The sequence below is a fragment of the Daphnia magna genome, unplaced genomic scaffold (assembly GCF_020631705.1).
Source record: "Daphnia magna isolate NIES unplaced genomic scaffold, ASM2063170v1.1 Dm_contigs216, whole genome shotgun sequence".
Lineage (NCBI taxonomy): Eukaryota > Metazoa > Arthropoda > Branchiopoda > Diplostraca > Daphniidae > Daphnia > Daphnia magna.
Window position 1 is genome coordinate 70,166 of NW_025533183.1, and position 24,061 is coordinate 94,226.

The 24,061-nt window shown below is 40.1% G+C and overlaps 6 protein-coding genes, 2 long non-coding RNA genes and 2 pseudogenes across 8 annotated transcripts; 8 read left to right on the forward strand and 2 right to left on the reverse strand.

The window, feature by feature from the left end:
• Window positions 1-544: 544 nt before the first annotated feature.
• Window positions 545-1,852, forward strand: LOC116935416 (extensin-2). Its single transcript, XM_045167529.1, has 2 exons — window positions 545-673; window positions 728-1,852. Exon 2 carries the CDS (start codon window positions 737-739, stop codon window positions 1,850-1,852), a length of 1,116 nt encoding a protein of 371 aa, XP_045023464.1. The 5' UTR covers window positions 545-673; window positions 728-736.
• A 1,531-nt stretch (window positions 1,853-3,383) lies between these two features.
• On the forward strand, window positions 3,384-4,006 carry LOC123467727 (claspin-like). The gene is made up of 2 exons (XM_045167530.1): window positions 3,384-3,734; window positions 3,809-4,006. Exons 1-2 carry the CDS (start codon window positions 3,384-3,386, stop codon window positions 4,004-4,006), a joined length of 549 nt encoding a protein of 182 aa, XP_045023465.1.
• Window positions 4,007-5,308: 1,302 nt separating this feature from the next.
• On the forward strand, window positions 5,309-6,973 carry LOC123467712. Its single transcript, XR_006641836.1, has 4 exons — window positions 5,309-5,536; window positions 5,604-5,823; window positions 5,875-6,245; window positions 6,310-6,973. It is a non-coding gene; the product is annotated as an uncharacterized LOC123467712 (long non-coding RNA).
• Window positions 6,974-6,989: 16 nt separating this feature from the next.
• Window positions 6,990-10,736, reverse strand: LOC123467707 (transcriptional regulator ATRX-like). Its single transcript, XM_045167524.1, has 11 exons — window positions 10,533-10,736; window positions 10,399-10,470; window positions 10,188-10,340; window positions 9,870-10,109; window positions 9,468-9,780; window positions 9,117-9,398; window positions 8,733-9,029; window positions 8,294-8,571; window positions 7,997-8,241; window positions 7,866-7,944; window positions 6,990-7,794 (listed from the first exon to the last, which is right to left on the reverse strand). The coding sequence occupies exons 2-11, from the start codon at window positions 10,468-10,470 to the stop codon at window positions 7,441-7,443; spliced, it is 2,313 nt and encodes a 770-aa protein (XP_045023459.1). The 5' UTR covers window positions 10,533-10,736; the 3' UTR covers window positions 6,990-7,440.
• A 146-nt stretch (window positions 10,737-10,882) lies between these two features.
• LOC123467703 lies at window positions 10,883-12,614 on the forward strand. Its single transcript, XM_045167520.1, has 4 exons — window positions 10,883-11,041; window positions 11,208-11,287; window positions 11,363-12,455; window positions 12,513-12,614. The coding sequence occupies exons 1-3, from the start codon at window positions 10,986-10,988 to the stop codon at window positions 12,379-12,381; spliced, it is 1,155 nt and encodes a 384-aa protein (XP_045023455.1). The 5' UTR covers window positions 10,883-10,985; the 3' UTR covers window positions 12,382-12,455; window positions 12,513-12,614.
• On the forward strand, window positions 12,504-14,833 carry LOC123467728 (claspin-like). The gene is made up of 5 exons (XM_045167531.1): window positions 12,504-12,675; window positions 12,749-13,509; window positions 13,584-13,745; window positions 13,822-13,973; window positions 14,740-14,833. Exons 1-5 carry the CDS (start codon window positions 12,504-12,506, stop codon window positions 14,831-14,833), a joined length of 1,341 nt encoding a protein of 446 aa, XP_045023466.1.
• Window positions 14,834-15,090: 257 nt separating this feature from the next.
• Window positions 15,091-16,878, forward strand: LOC123467710. The gene is made up of 4 exons (XR_006641834.1): window positions 15,091-15,313; window positions 15,381-15,600; window positions 15,652-16,022; window positions 16,087-16,878. It is a non-coding gene; the product is annotated as an uncharacterized LOC123467710 (long non-coding RNA).
• Window positions 16,865-20,515, reverse strand: LOC123467709 (annotated as a pseudogene).
• A 261-nt stretch (window positions 20,516-20,776) lies between these two features.
• Window positions 20,777-22,393, forward strand: LOC123467704. The gene is made up of 4 exons (XM_045167521.1): window positions 20,777-20,820; window positions 20,987-21,066; window positions 21,142-22,234; window positions 22,292-22,393. Exons 1-3 carry the CDS (start codon window positions 20,792-20,794, stop codon window positions 22,158-22,160), a joined length of 1,128 nt encoding a protein of 375 aa, XP_045023456.1. The 5' UTR covers window positions 20,777-20,791; the 3' UTR covers window positions 22,161-22,234; window positions 22,292-22,393.
• LOC123467729 lies at window positions 22,283-23,698 on the forward strand (annotated as a pseudogene).
• Window positions 23,699-24,061: the final 363 nt, after the last annotated feature.

Genomic DNA, 24,061 nt, shown 5'->3' on the forward strand with positions numbered 1-24,061 from the left:
TGTTGTGGACTATACTCTCTATAGACACCATTGACGTAGTGGTTCGCTGATACGGCCTCATGTGTTGGAATAAAACCGATCAATACTCGTTCGGCCATTCTGTACAGTGGCGTGGACAACACAATAAAATTCACGATGGTCGTTCGGTTCATTTGTCGTGTTTAAACAAAACGTTATATTTAAAAGAGAACGACCAATCATTTCTTTCTTTAACACGGTTTCACTCCAATGAACAGGCAGTTGGCGGTCACGCGGTTGCATCGTTATTTCAAATTATGCATGGCCAACTATAAAAAGAATGATTTAATGTGAATGTATACAAAATGCATATTTGCAGCTCTCGTTGTCCAGTTTTTTAGTTGATTGAGAAAAGCCTTTTTTTGTTTGTGATCTCTTATGGCTAACGTTAGATTGGATGCTGTCTTATGATGTCGTAAAGCCAAGTACCCAAAATCCTGGTTATTCTTTTAAGGCCCCCCTTTTTTTTGGGTGAAAACAAAAGACTTCCGAGTACGGTAGTTATTCATACCAGACGACCACTGCTGCGCCGTACTACACCACTGCTGCGCCGTACTACACCACTGCTGCGCCGTACTACACCACTGCTGCGCCGTACTACACCACTGCTGCGCCGTACTACACCACGACGTATGCGGCCCCCACTTACTACACTACAAAGGCGCCCGAGTACTACCCCACAACATATGCGGCCCCCACTTACTACACCGAGGCTCCCATGTACTATGGGACAAAGGCTCCTGAATACTACACCACCACGTATGCAGCTCCCACTTACTATATGGAGGAACCAAAATACTACTCCGCACCGAGCTATTACACGGAAGCGCCAGTATATTATACCACTCCAAGCTACTACACCGAGGCTCCCACTTACTATACCACAAAGGCTCCTGAGTATTACACCACAACTTACGCTTCACCAGTTTACTACACCGAGGCCCCGAAATATGACTCTGCTCCAAGCTACACTACAACCGTGTCGTACTACACAACTACAGAGGCGCCTAAGTATTACGTAGCACCAACCTACTACACTGAAGCCGCGCCATCTTATTACTCCGAGCCGACCTACTACACTGAAGCCCCGAAGTACTACGCTGCCCCAAGTTACTACACCACGACTGCTCCTTCGTACTACGTCGAACCTACTTACTACACCACAACTTATGCTGCTCCGTCTTACTATACTGAGGCTGCTGAATACTACACAACTAAAGCCCCAGAGTACTACACAAAGAAAGCTGAATACTACACCACCACTTACGCCGCTCCAGCTTATTACACTGAGGCTCCCAAATATTCGGCTCCACAATACACTACAACATATGCGGCTCCAAGCTATTATACAGAAGCCCCGAAGTACTACACTACAACATATGCCGCTCCGGTTTACTACACCGAAGCTCCTCAATACTATACCACAAAGGCAACTGAATACTACACAACTGCCGCCCCGGAGTATTACACGAAGAAAGCTGAGTACTACACCACAACATACGCTGCTCCAGCTTACTACACTGAGTCTCCCAAGTATTACCAGACAGAGGCACCGCAATATTATACTACAAAGGCCCCCGAATACACCACAACGTACGGTGCCCCAAGCTACTACGCTGAGGCGCCCAAGTACTACACCACCACCTACGCTGCTCCGGCTTACTACACTGAGGCTGCTGAATACTACACCACAAAGGCTGCTGAATACTACACAACCACTTACGCTGCTCCAGCTTACTACACTGAGGCCCCTAAATATTACCAGACTGAGGCTCCAAGATATTATACTACAAAGGCCCCCGAGTATACCACAGCATATGCTACTCCTAGCTAAGGGTGCCAACGGTTCGCAAAAACCGACGGTTTTCCGAACCGTAACCGTACCACGGATCGAAAATCAAGGATCCGAACCGAACCGAACTGAACCGAACCGAGCCGAACTGAACCGTCCCAGAACGGTACAAGCGTGGTTTCGGAGCAAACAAAAACAATGCGCTTCCGCGCTTTCCGCAATTTATCCATAAGTTTAACACTAATAGTCGCACAATAAGTATGAATCGAATAGATCGTCTAGTAACGCGCAGGACTGTAAATCCTGACGTCAAGCGTTCAAGCCTCTTACCGGGAGTACTTAAATGTGTTACGTATAGTGGGATGTGATATCAACATTGAAAGGTTTTATTCTTCACAATACCCAAAGAAAATTCGACTAAAACAAAAAAGACCGTTTGTGACCAATGGTATAGCGTATAATTTGCCTCTTAAGGCGAAATTAAAAGTATTAATAACTATTATAATAATAATAATTAATTATTTAAATAACGTTGAACTTATTTATAATAGAGATTTTTTAATATTGTGGGGTCCCACAACATTCAATTCCTGTTCGGTTCGGGTCCAGACGGTTTTACTTCGATCTAACCGCCAAAGAACCGTACCGATCGAGTTTCGTTCCGATAAAGACACGAACCGATGATTCGGTTCCGGTTCGGTTAGTTCCGAACCGTTGGCACCCTTACTCCTAGCTACTACACCGAGGCACCGAAGTACTACACAACAACCTATGCAACCCCATCCCTATCTACTACACTGAGGCTCCCAAGTACTATTATTCGTGAAAATTGCGTTGTCCATCAAGCTCGATGATGGAATATTCAGATTTGGTTTTATCATTTACAGTCCTCGTTCCAAGTATTTCCATTAATGCATTCAGTAGTCGTTCCATACAAATGTTTCCAAATGAATTGTTGAATCTATACTCTATAAAAATATAAGGAAAAATGTGGGAGGAGTTTTGGGTCTCTTGGATGTGCTCATCCTGTGATTGGCTGTAAGTTGCCGCTGGCGTTGGGAGGAATTGGTGGGAGAGGACTTTGGAAGACTAGATGCGTAAAAGGTGGACGAAATCGTGGAAATTGACAATTTTTCAGTCCATGGGCATTTAGTAGGACGGGTGGACGAGACAGCATGTGAGCCGACGGACAGGGGCAATAAATAGGTTGACGGCCAACTAAAACGGACATTTTGTTGGGCAGTAAGTGGGTTGACGGGCAGATACTGTGAGGAGGATGATAAAAAGAGGCAACGATATGGTCGACGGGCCTCCTACAGTGGTTATTTTTGCTGATCGATTGTTGATCGACGGGCAAAGAGGGGGTTGACGGGCAGAGAGGGGGTCGACGGGCAAAGACTGTTAGGGATTAGATAGCCAGAGGCAATATATAAGTTGACGGGCAACTTCATTGGGCATTTTTGTGGGCAGCGAGTGGGACGACGGGCAGAGACTGAGTGATTCGACGGGCAAATACAGCGGAAAAAAACTGTCCGGTTCCGAAGTTGGCAGCGGTGACGAACGAGAAGACGAAATGGATGACTGGGAGGAGGAGGAAGGCGATAAGGAGGATATTGATGAAAACGAAGTTCGTGAGCAAGTTGGAAGAGCCCATATGAAGACAATGCTTGATCAAGACCAGCGTGAAGTTCGACTTTTTCAAGAGCTTTTTCTCGAAGATGGAGATTTGCATTCTGATGGCGGTGGAAGGCAAAGACAATTTCGGTGGAAACAGGCTGATGGTGAAAATACTGAGGGAGACGGTGCCCGTCCAAAAAATCAAGAAGATGAAGAAGATGAAGCTGCTGAAGAACAGGATGATCTCACATGGAGAAAAATTCACAGTGATAGAGAAAAATGGCTCCTGCAACAAAAGTCGCAACAGGTGATCGTCCAACGACGTAAAATGTTTTCAGTTTACTAATCAACCATTTTTGCCGCCAAACATTTGGTGTACAGGAAACGAATAAAGAAGTGCCATTGGTTATGAGCCGGCAAACTAAAATGGTGAAAATCAACACTGCTTCCAAAACCATTAATCAAATTACAGAAGGCGATTCCTCCGCTGCTACTGCCAACGCCAAGCAGTCAACGCATTCTAAGGCGAACATTGTGACCACTGTAGGTTACTTTTACAAAGTGCTTAACACATTGTAGAGATCAGCGCTTATATACTTTCCTACTTTTCATTTGATAGGTGAGATGCGGATCTTTTTTACGCAGAAGTGAAAAAGATTTATCAGAAATTGCATCGTTGATGAAATCCGTGTTACCTGTTCAGGCACCAAGGGTCGGTTCCAATTTTGTATTTGCATCCATTACTCCGGAGAGGCCAGTCGCCGAGCAAAATAGGAAACATAAACAAGATGTAATACCAAAACTTAATCTGTTGTGTTCTCTTGCTTCCGATGGTATTTATTTTTATTTTTTTCAGAGTTCTAAATGCGATTCATCCAAGCAAAATCCAGCACCAGCCAAGAAAGCTAAAATGCCTCTAAGTGCAAAACTAATTTAACATTTAGTTCAATTAGTTAGTTTCTCCATATCTACTTAATAAAAAAATAATTTAGTCGTACCTTTCAAAAGTGTCAACGACAGTGTTGACTGTATGGGGCAGATGCGTTGTGTATCGATTCGATTCGGCGATCGATATGGGTGTGCTATGCCCGAGATACAGCGGCTATCTTATAACATGTATCCCTTACACATCCACCCCACACATCCAATAATCGTACACAGAACCTTTAAATACCTTGATTCCAGATCCGAAAACATCATGCTGCAAGTTTTACAACAATTCCGCAGTTTTTATTTTTTTTTATTACTTTTCTATTTTACGGGTAAGTTTTAATTTATGAGCTGTATACACGTATTGTTTGTACACATCAATCAATTTTTCTAGTGCATAAAAAAATTTTGCATTACATTATACGAACTAAATAGTTCCCGTGCACGTCGCTAGCCGGACCACGTCGATAACATTTCCCGTTTTTTTTAATCGAATTCCCAAATTTTTTGATTTACTTATGAATTGATCGTATGCGTTATTGAATTTCTCGTAATGTTCATTTATGACATTGCTACTTTTTTCGAAAATTATTCGTAAATTAGAATTTACACGGAAACTGCAAGGCTTTGTTATAATGATGTTTTCGGATTGAAAACGTTCCGCGACACGCTTTGCCGTTGGCAACTTCCATGGTGATTTCCACAAGATACCACCCCATGTTCCAAATACATGAAATACCGGGTCCCCAATAGATTAACTGTAGTGTTGCTATCGTCTATCGTTATCCTTATCCCCCTCACCTCTTCTAGTAGTGGCTAGTGGAAACTGTTTGGGTTGTGAAAAAAAAAACGCTATATTTGAACATCAAGATTTTTTTTATTAGCGTGTTCTTCGTTTTCACAAAGGCCACTTTTGCGGAAACGGAGGTGTACCAACTCTTCAGTTAAGAAGGGTATCTCTTGTGAAGCCTCTTTGTGGTACCAGTAGGCATTGTTTGGTTCTCTATAGTAAACGCCATCTCTTGAGCTTGTGAGAAAATGTTACCTTCGGATCAGTCGTCAACGGTTTTCCATTAGTCGTACTGAAAGTTTGAACACATTAATGGCGTCGTTTGGTTGACGCCTTGATAGCGTCTTTCCAAAAATGGTGAATAAATTGTGCTTCAAAAAATTGCTCAGGTTGTAAATGTGCTTAAAGTATACTTAAGCAAATGGAGACTAATACTTTCCTTTTTATGTTTCTCAGTTTGCCGGGCACACTGTCTACCACATGTTCTATCAGAGAGTATTTGAGCATCAAAGGTTGCTTGGTTTGAAATTGGTTCCCAAGTTAAAACTTGCTCACATTTGGCCATCAACCTGGTAGAGAATGACGGTAAGCTTGGCCACACAGCTGTACTCCAAACATATGGCCATGGCTTTAAAATTTTTAAGAGAAGACAAAAAAACAGCGCATTTATTCAATGGTACCTTATTAAATCTTCCAAATTTCTAAATCTAACTCATTATTTTATTAGGATCAGAAGCTACAGAAAAGCTTACAAAGCTTATTAATGACACATTTGACATTATGAATGGACGACACAAGGGTGAGTCAATTAATGGGAACAACTGGAATAATTTAGTCGAAATGGAGGGAAAGGTAACAAAGGGGAAAAAATCTGTACTCGAAGACATGCTAAAAATAATAGAGTTAACTGAGGAGTGCCATCGCAATCCTGGAAAACGTCGAATAATGGCCGCATTTGCGTCAGATACGACTCTAGATGGCTGGCGCTTGTCTATCCGTAGCACCATTGACTTGACAGAAGAGTTATTGAATCCAAAAAACCCTTTAGAGAAATACGATTTCGTACTGACAGCAAAATGAAACCAAGACGCCTTAGAGGTATATATTTGTAAAAAAAAAAATGCAAATAATCGTTTAATGAACTATCCTTTTTTGCCTATAGATGACTTTTGGGCGCATACGTTCAGTCGATACACATCCAACGGCTACAAGTTTTCTACATATTATCAGGATGATGTCATTGTACACACCCGCGAAGATACTATTGCGGAACGCAAATGTAGAAAATGATGACCATATTAGGGTGCTCGTCGATTTTAAGGAGTGTCTCATTAAAAAATTCCGCGACAATGCTAAGGCTGCTGCTGATTTAAGGGTAGCAATGAAAGATGATTTAATGGAAGAGCTGGGAAAGCGTTACGTAAACGAGTTGCCCTTGTCCAAAGAAGATAGAATCGGTAACTTTCTCATATACGATGTAGCAGGTTACATGGTGAAAACGAGAGAAAACCTTTTCGAGTGTGAGGCATGCAGACAGACTGTAATTACCAAAGAAGCAGATCTACCAAGTGATTTTGACGCAGATGCATACACGAGAGCTCGAACCAAAGGTGGACTGGTGTTTGTCACCCTGTCAATGTACCAAACTTTGTGCGCAATTGAAAAAGTTGTCTCAAACCACTTTAAGTCACTTAATCATATTTATATCACTGATACATTCCAAGAGTGTATAGCAAAAGTTAAATTAACCAATGTACTGCCCCTTTTTTGTGATACTCATCGCCATTGTAATATGGGAACTTTAATAATGGAGTATGTAAAAGTGAGATATTATTTTGAATCTAAACGTTTGAAAGATGTTTTATTGTCCAAAGAACAAACAACAGTCCAGGCGAGTTTCAAACTGGCCAAAAATGCCCATACAAGAAATGTAATACAAAGTAATACTTAAACTATCTTTTAATTTCTTTTTAAATATAGAGTGTGATCATACAGTACTTGAAATATTTTTTTTCCAAACAAGAAAGATAATAACATTAATTTTGAAATGCCATCTTATTGCCATGGGCCGTAGGCCCGTAGCGAATGCCGATAGGGATGGATCCACTGTTTTGGACTTAGAATATTTTTCAAGTGGGTTTTTCATTTAGTTCAAGATCGGCCACCAGGCGTCTCTGACGATTGATAACCTTGTACCACGAAGAGGCTTCAGCTGAGATACCCTTCTTAACTGAAGAGTTGGTACACCTCCCTTTTACACCATGCTCGACAGTTGTAAACAAAACCAACTTCATCACAGAGTTATTTGCGAGCTTGCTTGCGCCAACGAAGTCTCTTTTTCTTTTTCTACTTGAAATATTTTCCAAATGGCTTGCTGCTCACTGTCTTCGAGATATTCTTCAGGACGATTCTGAAGCAAAGAATCGTGTGCTTGGTACCCACCAACCCACTCTTTCAGTCGAACTGCGACTCCAGCCAACAGGTTGTCGTCAAGAAGAGAAGAGTCATCACGCTCTTGTATTGAAGCCGGTAACGAAAACTGGCCATCGGCATTAAATGTATAGAGGTCAGTCAAATCGTTTGAGGCGAAGTAACGATCGATTTGCTCCTCGTCAACAATACGCCTTGATAGTGAGAGTTTGGCTACCTGTGCAAGGGGAACAAAAAACGTCAGCAAGCAGTGCGACGAAAAGAATATTTATTTTTATTTTTGCTAACCTGGCGATAATAGATTTTTTCTTCCATGGTTCCCTGAGCTACGAAGCGATAAATGTAACACGGCTTCTTTTGTCCTAACCTGCATTTAAAAATTTAATTACGGATGTTATTAGTCAAGACAAATTTCATACCGGTAAACCCGAAAGACACTTTGCAGATCATGTGACGGGTTCCATGACGCATCAAAAATTATGACGCGGTTGGCTCCCACCAAATTTATGCCTATACCGCCAGCTCTAGTTGAGATTATAAACAGACGCGAACGGGGATTTTGGGGGTCATTGAACGCTCGGCACCATTTAAGACGCTGTTCGGAAGACGTGGAGCCATCCAGTCGAAAGTAATCAGTATTGATATTCCACGTGCCGCCAACAACCTTCTAAAAAGATAAATAATAAACGCAAACATCGTGATTGGCAAATTATGACACTTGCCCCATTGGTTTCGTTAGTGCTTCTGTTTTGATTTTTGAAATCTTCAATTGCAAGAAACTCTTCTATCAGATCTAGGCTTCTGAGCGACTGGCTGAAGACCAATAATTTATCACCAATCAGCTCGCACTCCCGAAGAATATCCATCAGCAGAACAAATTTTCCACTGTGTTCTATGTTGTTAATTTCGTTTTCTGAGATTAAATCTGACCACCAAGGACTGCTGGACGACGTTAAAGCTTGGTCAACCAGATCTTGCATACACACGTCCTCGCCTTTTTCAGTGTTTTTGTTTTCGAAGCATTGGTCAAAAAAGAAATTTTTAATAAGAAAAAGAGGAAAATCAAGATGTTTACCGAAAATTTGTTCCTCGGTCCTCATGAGGTAATCGTCGTCATCGTCGTTTTTGGCATTTTTTTCGCCGTTCCTTCACCACTACTGGAAATTTTTGAAACAGCATGTTGAGTTGAGTTCCTTGAATCCGGACGATTACATGCCAAAAGCAAAGCCTTTGGATGAGTCCAAACTCGGGCAAGCTGCTGAAAGTCGCTGAACAATCCAGCACTTTCACCTTGATTTCCGGAGGGTTGGATACTCCCTCCTTTAGTGTGATTTTCCAAATAATAAAGGTAAAGGCGGATTTGGAGCTCCGACATCCTTATGGATACAACATATTCATATTTGGGCGGTAAAAAGGGTGCGAGGACGTTGCTGTCAAAACGCTGAACAATATCTAGCAACAATGAAATTTTATAATGCCAATGAATTAATAAATTTCCATCAACAAATTTGGAAAACAGTTTTTAAAAAATTAGCTTACTTTCAAGCATCTTATGAAGAATAAGAGCTCGCCGTTTCATGACACGAACATCTTCCGGGGCGGAGTCGACCGCCTGTCCTTTTTCCAACGGCTTTGCAAAACGTTTTCCGAATTCTGCTTTCGTACCCAGTTGTCCAGGCTTAACAAACTGAACCATTGTATAGAATTCGAACAGACTATTTTGAAGAGGTGTGCCAGTTAGCATAATTCGGCGTCGAGTGCAAATCTGATTCATGGCTTTGTATATTTCGGAATCTTCGTTTTTCAATAAATGTCCTTCATCTGCAACCAGAAAACACGGATGGCAGTTGAACGAAGAGTAACACAGTAGAATAAATATTTAGAAAATACCACAAATAAGTACATCCGGACCCGGATCAACTAAGGCTTGCCGAAATACCTCGTCCTGCTCAGTAAGCTTCTTTTTCTCTTTGGTAAGAATTCGAAATATTTCATACCCCAATAATATTTCATACCGAAAAATCAATACTCCTCCGATATTCAGCCATTTTTTAATTTTTGTTTCTCTCGTTTTACCCGTTTTACTGCTAGCTAATTCGCAAACGTTCAGAGTCGTGAATGTGTCACCAGGAAGCCAGATCCTGAACTCGTTTTCCCAGTTTAAGACCGTGCTAAGTGGACACACCACCATTACACGATTTACCTACGTGAAAATTTAAAAAGAAAGAATTCATAGAAAAGAAAATATTTTAAATACTATATTATTGATCATAATACAACTATGCTTGTTACCTGACATATAGCATTAGTAAGTACAGTATGGGTCAAAGTTACAACTTGCAAGCTTTTGCCTAAACCCATGCAATGTGCAAGCACACATCCAGCACTTGTGCTGGTTCTGAAACATGCATTCCACATAAACTTTACACCTTCTACTTGGTGGAATTTCAGTTTTTCTGACAACTTCTGATTCACCACCACCTGGTCTTCATTGGGAATTTGACTGTCTCTCTTCAAAATCAGTTGATTACTCTGGAACAGATAAAATTTAAAAATAATAAGTGATACTAGGATTGAAGTCACTTCATTGATTATGATTAAAAATTCAACCTCCAGCTGTGATTCTGGACTTTTGGAATCAGCTGAGCTAGATTGTGGTATCAGTAGGGTGCTTTTTAGCAGTCGGGTTGATAAATTACTATTTTGTAAATCCTCAAATCTGTCAACTGCACTGAGTGCATTCAGAACAGGGTCTAGGGTAGCCTAAATAATAAAGAAATTTTATGTCTAAGATTTTATTGATAGCAGATATTATACTCACTTGATTTTGTAGTTTGGATGCATGCTTTTTCTTTTCCATTGCCACCCCTTGCCCAAAAAGACTACCTTCCATCTAAATAAATAGAAAAAAAAGTATAACAAAAAAATTACATAATAAGAACAAAACGTAGTCACCTGAACAAGTACTGGTTTTTGATATTTTACTGGCTGTCTCTGATGGGGCTGCCTCAAATTATCCCCTCACCTCTTCTAGTAGTGGCTAGTGGAAACTGTTTGGGTCAACAACCAGAACAAACACGACAGAAATGGCGACCACACATCGAGACAAAGAACGCAAACGACGCCAAGTTAAGACAAAGGCGAGGGCTAAAGAGCATACCTATGCTCGCTAACTGGAGACAACCCTGGCCACCAGATGTCCTCTCCAGCGCCCCAAACATCAAAAAAAAAAAAAAAAAAATTGGGTTGTGAAAAAAAAAACGCTATATTTGAACATCAAGATTTTTTTTATTAGCGTGTTCTTCGTTTTCACAAAGGCCACTTTTGCAGGATGGGAATGGCATCTAAAAGGAAAAAAACAATGAGTAGTGAAGGTCCAGTTAAGATTGTAGGAATTAACCATGGAGTATGTCTGCATCATTTCTTGTTGATGGATGGATGGAAGGAAAAAAGAACAATTCACTGTAAGACATGATTATGGCTGTTTCTCAACAATTAGATTTTCCATTATTTTTAAACAATGAGATTTTGCAAGCTTTGTGTGCTGTGTGTATTATATACACCACCTTATTTTGCCAATTTCCTCTTTAGTCTGTCTCGTTGATTCTCTGAATTTTTTTAATGTTTCAGGATGTTAACATTTTTTTGCCAGTCTCCAGATGACAATAATGAACAACACAGCTTACAAAACAAGCTCCGTGCTAACAGACGTATGATTGGATGAGGTTCAAAATTTTAGAAAATGCTGTATTTCTTGAAATGATTTCATAAAATATTTTACACAGGTGTTCTTGCTGCTGCCAGCCGGTTCTTTTCCATCCTGTTACCTGATTGTGAGTTAGACCTAGATGTCTGCATCTCAATTGATCTGAGCTTTGAAGAACTGTTTTGTGTTCTTGAGTACATCTATTCTGGGAAGCTGCTGTGTTCAGTCAAAAGCAAAGACAGAATTTTAAGTATTCTAAAAGAATTTGATATTTTCGTGCCTGATGATCTACAGAATTCAGTAGACTGTGGAAGAAATGGAAGTAGTGAGGCAGAAGGGGAAATAATATTTGAAGAAGCCATTGCAAGTGAACCAAAAACTACTAAAGATCCCACAAACATTTCAGAGGATAAATCTCCCTTTGCAACTTCTGCCGATGTTCGTGTAGTAAATAGTGGAGAACTAATTTTACGAGAACCCAATATTTCAAGCTCCAATGAAGATCCCTTCCAGTATGAAGAAAAGCTTCCAGAAAAATTCTCAAACAGTCATAAGATGTATAGCAACAAAAGTAAAACTCATTGTGGATCAAAAATGGCTATTCTGAATTCAAGCACCAATGTTACTGAAACCATTGTTGAACCGGAAATCTCCAGACATAAAGATCCGGTCTTCACCGTAGTCACCAACCAACCCACTTCGCTGGAAGAAACGCTTGAAAGTATCGTATGGTCAGAGATTGTAGCGGTTGAACCTCAAGATAACCCATCGCTAAGTAATTGTGATGTGCATAGAAGTAGTGTAGAAGATGAATGGACTATTCAGCAAATACCGGATAGGCAGACCGTTACGCTGCAGTTCCCTGCCCAGATTCTTGGCAGTACGACTTTGAGCGCACTAAAAAAGGGAAAAAGAAGAAAATTACATTTGTTGAGGAAGAGACTGAAGACAGTGACCAAGATCCCGAAGATCAAGACCAAGAAGATTCTCTTGGTTACGAAGAAAATGATGAAGTCAAAAGTAAATCAGCAGTACAAACATCTAACCAGTCTGACGATCAAAGTAATGGTTTTGAACCTCCGCTCAACTTTGAAGTAGCTGCAAAAAAGCTGGATTCGTGTTTAGATCAAAGTACATCTACCCTAAGATCGGATGTGAAGCCTAGTTTGAAAGTAAATATCTTAATTGGCGCGTTAATTTCATTTTGTAATGCAATTTTAATGTTTCAGGGAATCGGATGTTCTAGTTCACTTGAGGATCTCACTCCAAACCTGGACGTGAGTGATAGTGCTGAAGAAGAAGAAGATATTATTCCTAAGTTGAAGTGCACACAAAACAATGAAACCTCAAACGTCGAAGAACTATTGGCCCTCTGCTCGGGAAAATTCCCTGGTAAGTTGTGTCGAAGATTTGTGTTTTTCGTTGTATGCTTAGCTAACTTATTTTACCATGTAGATTCACTGACTTTCTGGAAGAGACACGCAAATAAGTAGTTTGACTGAAAATGCAGATGACGAATCTGATGAAGAAGTTAAGCCGTTCGCAAGAATAATTCCAATGGCTGATGAGGATGACGAGGAAGATGGCTCCAGTAGTGCTCTCCCAAAATTCGTTTCTGAAAATGACGCTGATGAACCTGGAACTGTGCCTTCTTTTTTAGAGGATGGAGAAAAATCACTGTCAAAGGTGAAAAAAAGGGCCCGTGTTTGTCTGTCAGATGACGAAGATGAAACTATCGATGAAAACCATTCGTTTGTCGAAGAAGAGGGAATGCATGAAGAGGAACGAGAATTTAGAGGTCTGACTGAGTTTTTTGAAGACGAGGCTGAACTGTCCGGTTCCGAAGTTGGCAGCGGTGACGAACGAGAAGACGAAATGGATGACTGGGAGGAGGAGGAAGGCGATAAGGAGGATATTGATGAAAACGAAGTTCGTGAGCAAGTTGGAAGAGCCCATATGAAGACAATGCTTGATCAAGACCAGCGTGAAGTTCGACTTTTTCAAGAGCTTTTTCTCGAAGATGGAGATTTGCATTCTGATGGCGGTGGAAGGCAAAGACAATTTCGGTGGAAACAGGCTGATGGTGAAAATACTGAGGGAGACGGTGCCCGTCCAAAAAATCAAGAAGATGAAGAAGATGAAGCTGCTGAAGAACAGGATGATCTCACATGGAGAAAAATTCACAGTGATAGAGAAAAATGGCTCCTGCAACAAAAGTCGCAACAGGTGATCGTCCAACGACGTAAAATGTTTTCAGTTTACTAATCAACCATTTTTGCCGCCAAACATTTGGTGTACAGGAAACGAATAAAGAAGTGCCATTGGTTATGAGCCGGCAAACTAAAATGGTGAAAATCAACACTGCTTCCAAAACCATTAATCAAATTACAGAAGGCGATTCCTCCGCTGCTACTGCCAACGCCAAGCAGTCAACGCATTCTAAGGCGAACATTGTGACCACTGTAGGTTACTTTTACAAAGTGCTTAACACATTGTAGAGATCAGCGCTTATATACTTTCCTACTTTTCATTTGATAGGTGAGATGCGGATCTTTTTTACGCAGAAGTGAAAAAGATTTATCAGAAATTGCATCGTTGATGAAATCCGTGTTACCTGTTCAGGCACCAAGGGTCGGTTCCAATTTTGTATTTGCATCCATTACTCCGGAGAGGCCAGTCGCCGAGCAAAATAGGAAACATAAACAAGATGTAATACCAAAACTTAATCTGTTGTGTTCTCTTGCTTCCGATGGTATTTATTTTTATTTTTTTCAGAGTTCTAAATGCGATTCATCCAAGCAAAATCCAGCACCAGCCAAGAAAGCTAAAATGCCTCTAAGTGCAAAACTAATTTAACATTTAGTTCAATTAGTTAGTTTCTCCATATCTACTTAATAAAAAAATAATTTAGTCGTACCTTTCAAAAGTGTCAACGACAGTGTTGACTGTATGGGGCAGATGCGTTGTGTATCGATTCGATTCGGCGATCGATATGGGGTGTGCTATGCCCGAGATACAGCGGCTATCTTATAACATGTATCCCTTACACATCCACCCCACACATCCAATAATCGTACACAGAACCTTTAAATACCTTGATTCCAGATCCGAAAACATCATGCTGCAAGTTTTACAACAATTCCGCAGTTTTTATTTTTTTTTTATTACTTTTCTATTTTACGGGTAAGTTTTAATTTATGAGCTGTATACACGTATTGTTTGTACACATCAATCAATTTTTCTAGTGCATAAAAAAATTTTGCATTACATTATACGAACTAAATAGTTCCCGTGCACGTCGCTAGCCGGACCACGTCGATAACATTTCCCGTTTTTTTTTAATCGAATTCCCAAATTTTTTGATTTACTTATGAATTGATCGTATGCGTTATTGAATTTCTCGTAATGTTCATTTATGACATTGCTACTTTTTTTCGAAAATTATTCGTAAATTAGAATTTACACGGAAACTGCAAGGCTTTGTTATAATGATGTTTTCGGATTGAAAACGTTCCGCGACACGCTTTGCCGTTGGCAACTTCCATGGTGATTTCCACAAGATACCACCCCATGTTCCAAATACATGAAATACCGGGTCCCCAATAGATTAACTGTAGTGTTGCTATCGTCTATCGTTATCCTTATCCCCCTCACCTCTTCTAGTAGTGGCTAGTGGAAACTGTTTGGGTTGTGAAAAAAAAACGCTATATTTGAACATCAAGATTTTTTTATTAGCGTGTTCTTCGTTTTCACAAAGGCCACTTTTGCGGAAACGGAGGTGTACCAACTCTTCAGTTAAGAAGGGTATCTCTTGTGAAGCCTCTTTGTGGTACCAGTAGGCATTGTTTGGTTCTCTATAGTAAACGCCATCTCTTGAGCTTGTGAGAAAATGTTACCTTCGGATCAGTCGTCAACGGTTTTCCATTAGTCGTACTGAAAGTTTGAACACATTAATGGCGTCGTTTGGTTGACGCCTTGATAGCGTCTTTCCAAAAATGGTGAATAAATTGTGCTTCAAAAAATTGCTCAGGTTGTAAATGTGCTTAAAGTATACTTAAGCAAATGGAGACTAATACTTTCCTTTTTATGTTTCTCAGTTTGCCGGGCACACTGTCTACCACATGTTCTATCAGAGAGTATTTGAGCATCAAAGGTTGCTTGGTTTGAAATTGGTTCCCAAGTTAAAACTTGCTCACATTTGGCCATCAACCTGGTAGAGAATGACGGTAAGCTTGGCCACACAGCTGTACTCCAAACATATGGCCATGGCTTTAAAATTTTTAAGAGAAGACAAAAAAACAGCGCATTTATTCAATGGTACCTTATTAAATCTTCCAAATTTCTAAATCTAACTCATTATTTTATTAGGATCAGAAGCTACAGAAAAGCTTACAAAGCTTATTAATGACACATTTGACATTATGAATGGACGACACAAGGGTGAGTCAATTAATGGGAACAACTGGAATAATTTAGTCGAAATGGAGGGAAAGGTAACAAAGGGGAAAAAATCTGTACTCGAAGACATGCTAAAAATAATAGAGTTAACTGAGGAGTGCCATCGCAATCCTGGAAAACGTCGAATAATGGCCGCATTTGCGTCAGATACGACTCTAGATGGCTGGCGCTTGTCTATCCGTAGCACCATTGACTTGACAGAAGAGTTATTGAATCCAAAAAACCCTTTAGAGAAATACGATTTCGTACTGACAGCAAAATGAAACCAAGACGCCTTAGAGGTATATATTTGTAAAAAAAAAAATGCAAATAATCGTTTAATGAACTATCCTTTTTTGCCTATAGATGACTTTTGGGCGCATACGTTCAGTCGATACACATCCAACGGCTACAAGTTTTCTACATATTATCAGGATGATGTCATTGTACACACCCGCGAAGATACTATTGCGGAACGCAAATGTAGAAAATGATGACCATATTAGGGTGCTCGTCGATTTTAAGGAGTGTCTCATTAAAAAATTCCGCGACAATGCTAAGGCTGCTGCTGATTTAAGGGTAGCAATGAAAGATGATTTAATGGAAGAGCTGGGAAAGCGTTACGTAAACGAGTTGCCCTTGTCCAAAGAAGATAGAATCGGTAACTTTCTCATATACGATGTAGCAGGTTACATGGTGAAAACGAGAGAAAACCTTTTCGAGTGTGAGGCATGCAGACAGACTGTAATTACCAAAGAAGCAGATCTACCAAGTGATTTTGACGCAGATGCATACACGAGAGCTCCAACCAAAGGTGGACTGGTGTTTGTCACCCTGTCAATGTACCAAACTTTGTGCGCAATTGAAAAAGTTGTCTCAAACCACTTTAAGTCACTTAATCATATTTATATCACTGATACATTCCAAGAGTGTATAGCAAAAGTTAAATTAACCAATGTACTGCCCCTTTTTGTGATACTCATCGCCATTGTAATATGGGAACTTTAATAATGGAGTATGTAAAAGTGAGATATTATTTTGAATCTAAACGTTTGAAAGATGTTTTATTGTCCAAAGAACAAACAACAGTCCAGGCGAGTTTCAAACTGGCCAAAAATGCCCATACAAGAAATGTAATACAAAGTAATACTTAAACTATCTTTTAATTTCTTTTTAAATATAGAGTGTGATCATACAGTACTTGAAATATTTTTTTTTCCAAACAAGAAAGATAATAACATTAATTTTGAAATGCCATCTTATTGCCATGGGCCGTAGGCCCGTAGCGAATGCCGATAGGGATGGATCCACTGTTTTGGACTTAGAATATTTTTCAAGTGGGTTTTTCATTTAGTTCAAGATCGGCCACCAGGCGTCTCTGACGATTGATAACCTTGTACCACGAAGAGGCTTCAGCTGAGATACCCTTCTTAACTGAAGAGTTGGTACACCTCCCTTTTACACCATGCTCGACAGTTGTAAACAAAACCAACTTCATCACAGAGTTATTTGCGAGCTTGCTTGCGCCAACGAAGTCTCTTTTTCTTTTTCTACTTGAAATATTTTCCAAATGGCTTGCTGCTCACTGTCTTCGAGATATTCTTCAGGACGATTCTGAAGCAAAGAATCGTGTGCTTGGTACCCACCAACCCACTCTTTCAGTCGAACTGCGACTCCAGCCAACAGGTTGTCGTCAAGAAGAGAAGAGTCATCACGCTCTTGTATTGAAGCCGGTAACGAAAACTGGCCATCGGCATTAAATGTATAGAGGTCAGTCAAATCGTTTGAGGCGAAGTAACGATCGATTTGCTCCTCGTCAACAATACGCCTTGATAGTGAGAGTTTGGCTACCTGTGCAAGGGGAACAAAAAACGTCAGCAAGCAGTGCGACGAAAAGAATATTTATTTTTATTTTTGCTAACCTGGCGATAATAGATTTTTTCTTCCATGGTTCCCTGAGCTACGAAGCGATAAATGTAACACGGCTTCTTTTGTCCTAACCTGCATTTAAAAATTTAATTACGGATGTTATTAGTCAAGACAAATTTCATACCGGTAAACCCGAAAGACACTTTGCAGATCATGTGACGGGTTCCATGACGCATCAAAAATTATGACGCGGTTGGCTCCCACCAAATTTATGCCTATACCGCCAGCTCTAGTTGAGATTATAAACAGACGCGAACGGGGATTTTGGGGGTCATTGAACGCTCGGCACCATTTAAGACGCTGTTCGGAAGACGTGGAGCCATCCAGTCGAAAGTAATCAGTATTGATATTCCACGTGCCGCCAACAACCTTCTAAAAAGATAAATAATAAACGCAAACATCGTGATTGGCAAATTATGACACTTGCCCCATTGGTTTCGTTAGTGCTTCTGTTTTGATTTTTGAAATCTTCAATTGCAAGAAACTCTTCTATCAGATCTAGGCTTCTGAGCGACTGGCTGAAGACCAATAATTTATCACCAATCAGCTCGCACTCCCGAAGAATATCCATCAGCAGAACAAATTTTCCACTGTGTTCTATGTTGTTAATTTCGTTTTCTGAGATTAAATCTGACCACCAAGGACTGCTGGACGACGTTAAAGCTTGGTCAACCAGATCTTGCATACACACGTCCTCGCCTTTTTCAGTGTTTTTGTTTTCGAAGCATTGGTCAAAAAAAGAAATTTTTAATAAGAAAAAGAGGAAAATCAAGATGTTTACCGAAAATTTGTTCCTCGGTCCTCATGAGGTAATCGTCGTCATCGTCGTTTTTGGCATTTTTTTCGCCGTTCCTTCACCACTACTGGAAATTTTTGAAACAGCATGTTGAGTTGAGTTCCTTGAATCCGGACGATTACATGCCAAAAGCAAAGCCTTTGGATGAGTCCAAACTCGGGCAAGCTGCTGAAAGTCGCTGAACAATCCAGCACTTTCACCTTGATTTCCGGAGGGTTGGATACTCCCTCCTTTAGTGTGATTTTCCAAATAATAAAGGTAAAGGCGGATTTGGAGCTCCGACATCCTTATGGATACAACATATTCATATTTGGGCGGTAAAAAGGGTGCGAGGACGTTGCTGTCAAAACGCTGAACAATATCTAGCAACAATGAAATTTTATAATGCCAATGAATTAATAAATTTCCATCAACAAATTTGGAAAACAGTTTTTAAAAAATTAGCTTACTTTCAAGCATCTTATGAAGAATAAGAGCTCGCCGTTTCATGACACGAACATCTTCCGGGGCGGAGTCGACCGCCTGTCCTTTTTCCAACGGCTTTGCAAAACGTTTTCCGAATTCTGCTTTCGTACCCAGTTGTCCAGGCTTAACAAACTGAACCATTGTATAGAATTCGAACAGACTATTTTGAAGAGGTGTGCCAGTTAGCATAATTCGGCGTCGAGTGCAAATCTGATTCATGGCTTTGTATATTTCGGAATCTTCGTTTTTCAATAAATGTCCTTCATCTGCAACCAGAAAACACGGATGGCAGTTGAACGAAGAGTAACACAGTAGAATAAATATTTAGAAAATACCACAAATAAGTACATCCGGACCCGGATCAACTAAGGCTTGCCGAAATACCTCGTCCTGCTCAGTAAGCTTCTTTTTCTCTTTGGTAAGAATTCGAAATATTTCATACCCTCAATAATATTTCATACCGAAAAATCAATACTCCTCCGATATTCAGCCATTTTTTAATTTTTGTTTCTCTCGTTTTACCCGTTTTACTGCTAGCTAATTCGCAAACGTTCAGAGTCGTGAATGTGTCACCAGGAAGCCAGATCCTGAACTCGTTTTCCCAGTTTAAGACCGTGCTAAGTGGACACACCACCATTACACGATTTACCTACGTGAAAATTTAAAAAGAAAGAATTCATAGAAAAGAAAATATTTTAAATACTATATTATTGATCATAATACAACTATGCTTGTTACCTGACATATAGCATTAGTAAGTACAGTATGGGTCAAAGTTACAACTTGCAAGCTTTTGCCTAAACCCATGCAATGTGCAAGCACACATCCAGCACTTGTGCTGGTTCTGAAACATGCATTCCACATAAACTTTACACCTTCTACTTGGTGGAATTTCAGTTTTTCTGACAACTTCTGATTCACCACCACCTGGTCTTCATTGGGAATTTGACTGTCTCTCTTCAAAATCAGTTGATTACTCTGGAACAGATAAAATTTAAAAATAATAAGTGATACTAGGATTGAAGTCACTTCATTGATTATGATTAAAAATTCAACCTCCAGCTGTGATTCTGGACTTTTGGAATCAGCTGAGCTAGATTGTGGTATCAGTAGGGTGCTTTTTAGCAGTCGGGTTGATAAATTACTATTTTGTAAATCCTCAAATCTGTCAACTGCACTGAGTGCATTCAGAACAGGGTCTAGGGTAGCCTAAATAATAAAGAAATTTTATGTCTAAGATTTTATTGATAGCAGATATTATACTCACTTGATTTTGTAGTTTGGATGCATGCTTTTTCTTTTCCATTGCCACCCCTTGCCCAAAAAGACTACCTTCCATCTAAATAAATAGAAAAAAAAGTATAACAAAAAAATTACATAATAAGAACAAAACGTAGTCACCTGAACAAGTACTGGTTTTTGATATTTTACTGGCTGTCTCTGATGGGGCTGCCTCAAATTATCCCCTCACCTCTTCTAGTAGTGGCTAGTGGAAACTGTTTGGGTCAACAACCAGAACAAACACGACAGAAATGGCGACCACACATCGAGACAAAGAACGCAAACGACGCCAAGTTAAGACAAAGGCGAGGGCTAAAGAGCATACCTATGCTCGCTAACTGGAGACAACCCTGGCCACCAGATGTCCTCTCCAGCGCCCCAAACATCAAAAAAAAAAAAAAAAAAAAATTGGGTTGTGAAAAAAAAACGCTATATTTGAACATCAAGATTTTTTTTATTAGCGTGTTCTTCGTTTTCACAAAGGCCACTTTTGCAGGATGGGAATGGCATCTAAAAGGAAAAAAACAATGAGTAGTGAAGGTCCAGTTAAGATTGTAGGAATTAACCATGGAGTATGTCTGCATCATTTCTTGTTGATGGATGGATGGAAGGAAAAAGAACAATTCACTGTAAGACATGATTATGGCTGTTTCTCAACAATTAGATTTTCCATTATTTTTAAACAATGAGATTTTGCAAGCTTTGTGTGCTGTGTGTATTATATACACCACCTTATTTTGCCAATTTCCTCTTTAGTCTGTCTCGTTGATTCTCTGAATTTTTTTAATGTTTCAGGATGTTAACATTTTTTTGCCAGTCTCCAGATGACAATAATGAACAACACAGCTTACAAAACAAGCTCCGTGCTAACAGACGTATGATTGGATGAGGTTCAAAATTTTAGAAAATGCTGTATTTCTTGAAATGATTTCATAAAATATTTTACACAGGTGTTCTTGCTGCTGCCAGCCGGTTCTTTTCCATCCTGTTACCTGATTGTGAGTTAGACCTAGATGTCTGCATCTCAATTGATCTGAGCTTTGAAGAACTGTTTTGTGTTCTTGAGTACATCTATTCTGGGAAGCTGCTGTGTTCAGTCAAAAGCAAAGACAGAATTTTAAGTATTCTAAAAGAATTTGATATTTTCGTGCCTGATGATCTACAGAATTCAGTAGACTGTGGAAGAAATGGAAGTAGTGAGGCAGAAGGGGAAATAATATTTGAAGAAGCCATTGCAAGTGAACCAAAAACTACTAAAGATCCCACAAACATTTCAGAGGATAAATCTCCCTTTGCAACTTCTGCCGATGTTCGTGTAGTAAATAGTGGAGAACTAATTTTACGAGAACCCAATATTTCAAGCTCCAATGAAGATCCCTTCCAGTATGAAGAAAAGCTTCCAGAAAAATTCTCAAACAGTCATAAGATGTATAGCAACAAAAGTAAAACTCATTGTGGATCAAAAATGGCTATTCTGAATTCAAGCACCAATGTTACTGAAACCATTGTTGAACCGGAAATCTCCAGACATAAAGATCCGGTCTTCACCGTAGTCACCAACCAACCCACTTCGCTGGAAGAAACGCTTGAAAGTATCGTATGGTCAGAGATTGTAGCGGTTGAACCTCAAGATAACCCATCGCTAAGTAATTGTGATGTGCATAGAAGTAGTGTAGAAGATGAATGGACTATTCAGCAAATACCGGATAGGCAGACCGTTACGCTGCAGTTCCCTGCCCAGATTCTTGGCAGTACGACTTTGAGCGCACTAAAAAAGGGAAAAAGAAGAAAATTACATTTGTTGAGGAAGAGACTGAAGACAGTGACCAAGATCCCGAAGATCAAGACCAAGAAGATTCTCTTGGTTACGAAGAAAATGATGAAGTCAAAAGTAAATCAGCAGTACAAACATCTAACCAGTCTGACGATCAAAGTAATGGTTTTGAACCTCCGCTCAACTTTGAAGTAGCTGCAAAAAAGCTGGATTCGTGTTTAGATCAAAGTACATCTACCCTAAGATCGGATGTGAAGCCTAGTTTGAAAGTAAATATCTTAATTGGCGCGTTAATTTCATTTTGTAATGCAATTTTAATGTTTCAGGGAATCGGATGTTCTAGTTCACTTGAGGATCTCACTCCAAACCTGGACGTGAGTGATAGTGCTGAAGAAGAAGAAGATATTATTCCTAAGTTGAAGTGCACACAAAACAATGAAACCTCAAACGTCGAAGAACTATTGGCCCTCTGCTCGGGAAAATTCCCTGGTAAGTTGTGTCGAAGATTTGTTTTTTCGTTGTATGCTTAGCTAACTTATTTTACCATGTAGATTCACTGACTTTCTGGAAGAGACACGCAAATAAGTAGTTTGACTGAAAATGCAGATGACGAATCTGATGAAGAAGTTAAGCCGTTCGCAAGAATAATTCCAATGGCTGATGAGGATGACGAGGAAGATGGCTCCAGTAGTGCTCTCCCAAAATTCGTTTCTGAAAATGACGCTGATGAACCTGGAACTGTGCCTTCTTTTTTAGAGGATGGAGAAAAATCACTGTCAAAGGTGAAAAAAGGGCCCGTGTTTGTCTGTCAGATGACGAAGATGAAACTATCGATGAAAACCATTCGTTTGTCGAAGAAGAGGGAATGCATGAAGAGGAACGAGAATTTAGAGGTCTGACTGAGTTTTTTGAAGACGAGGCTGAACTGTCCGGTTCCGAAGTTGGCAGCGGTGACGAACGAGAAGACGAAATGGATGACTGGGAGGAGGAGGAAGGCGATAAGGAGGATATTGATGAAAACGAAGTTCGTGAGCAAGTTGGAAGAGCCCATATGAAGACAATGCTTGATCAAGACCAGCGTGAAGTTCGACTTTTTCAAGAGCTTTTTCTCGAAGATGGAGATTTGCATTCTGATGGCGGTGGAAGGCAAAGACAATTTCGGTGGAAACAGGCTGATGGTGAAAATACTGAGGGAGACGGTGCCCGTCCAAAAAATCAAGAAGATGAAGAAGATGAAGCTGCTGAAGAACAGGATGATCTCACATGGAGAAAAATTCACAGTGATAGAGAAAAATGGCTCCTGCAACAAAAGTCGCAACAGGTGATCGTCCAACGACGTAAAATGTTTTCAGTTTACTAATCAACCATTTTTGCCGCCAAACATTTGGTGTACAGGAAACGAATAAAGAAGTGCCATTGGTTATGAGCCGGCAAACTAAAATGGTGAAAATCAACACTGCTTCCAAAACCATTAATCAAATTACAGAAGGCGATTCCTCCGCTGCTACTGCCAACGCCAAGCAGTCAACGCATTCTAAGGCGAACATTGTGACCACTGTAGGTTACTTTTACAAAGTGCTTAACACATTGTAGAGATCAGCGCTTATATACTTTCCTACTTGGTGGAAATGATATGATCCTTCGATATGGTGAAGATGAAGAAGGACGAGTTTTTTGTTATGTTTTTGTATTCTTGGATCCAAATGTACGGATGGCTTTTCTTCTTCCCTGTCGCTCGCAGTCTGTCTGCCTCTCTGTGCAGTGTTTGTCACACAACTCCCGCGAGGGGAGGAGGGGCTCCCAAGTTGCCGCTACGTCTTCCCTGCGCTTTATCAGTACTGTAGTACGAGACTTCTTTTTTTTTTCTTTTGGTGGAGGGGAAAGGTTTATTTATTCAAGAGCCAGAGTTGAGTAATGCTAGATGACGGGGCTTGCAGAGGTCGGCTACTGCTGTAGTATTATATTAGCGAATAGAGTAAAAGTAAAGTACTAAAAGAAAAAAAAGTACAGTACACTCAATATTCGAGGTAAATACTGATGTTGACAATCATCACAATCTATTCGCCGACATAAAGCAAATAGACACTTGCACCGCG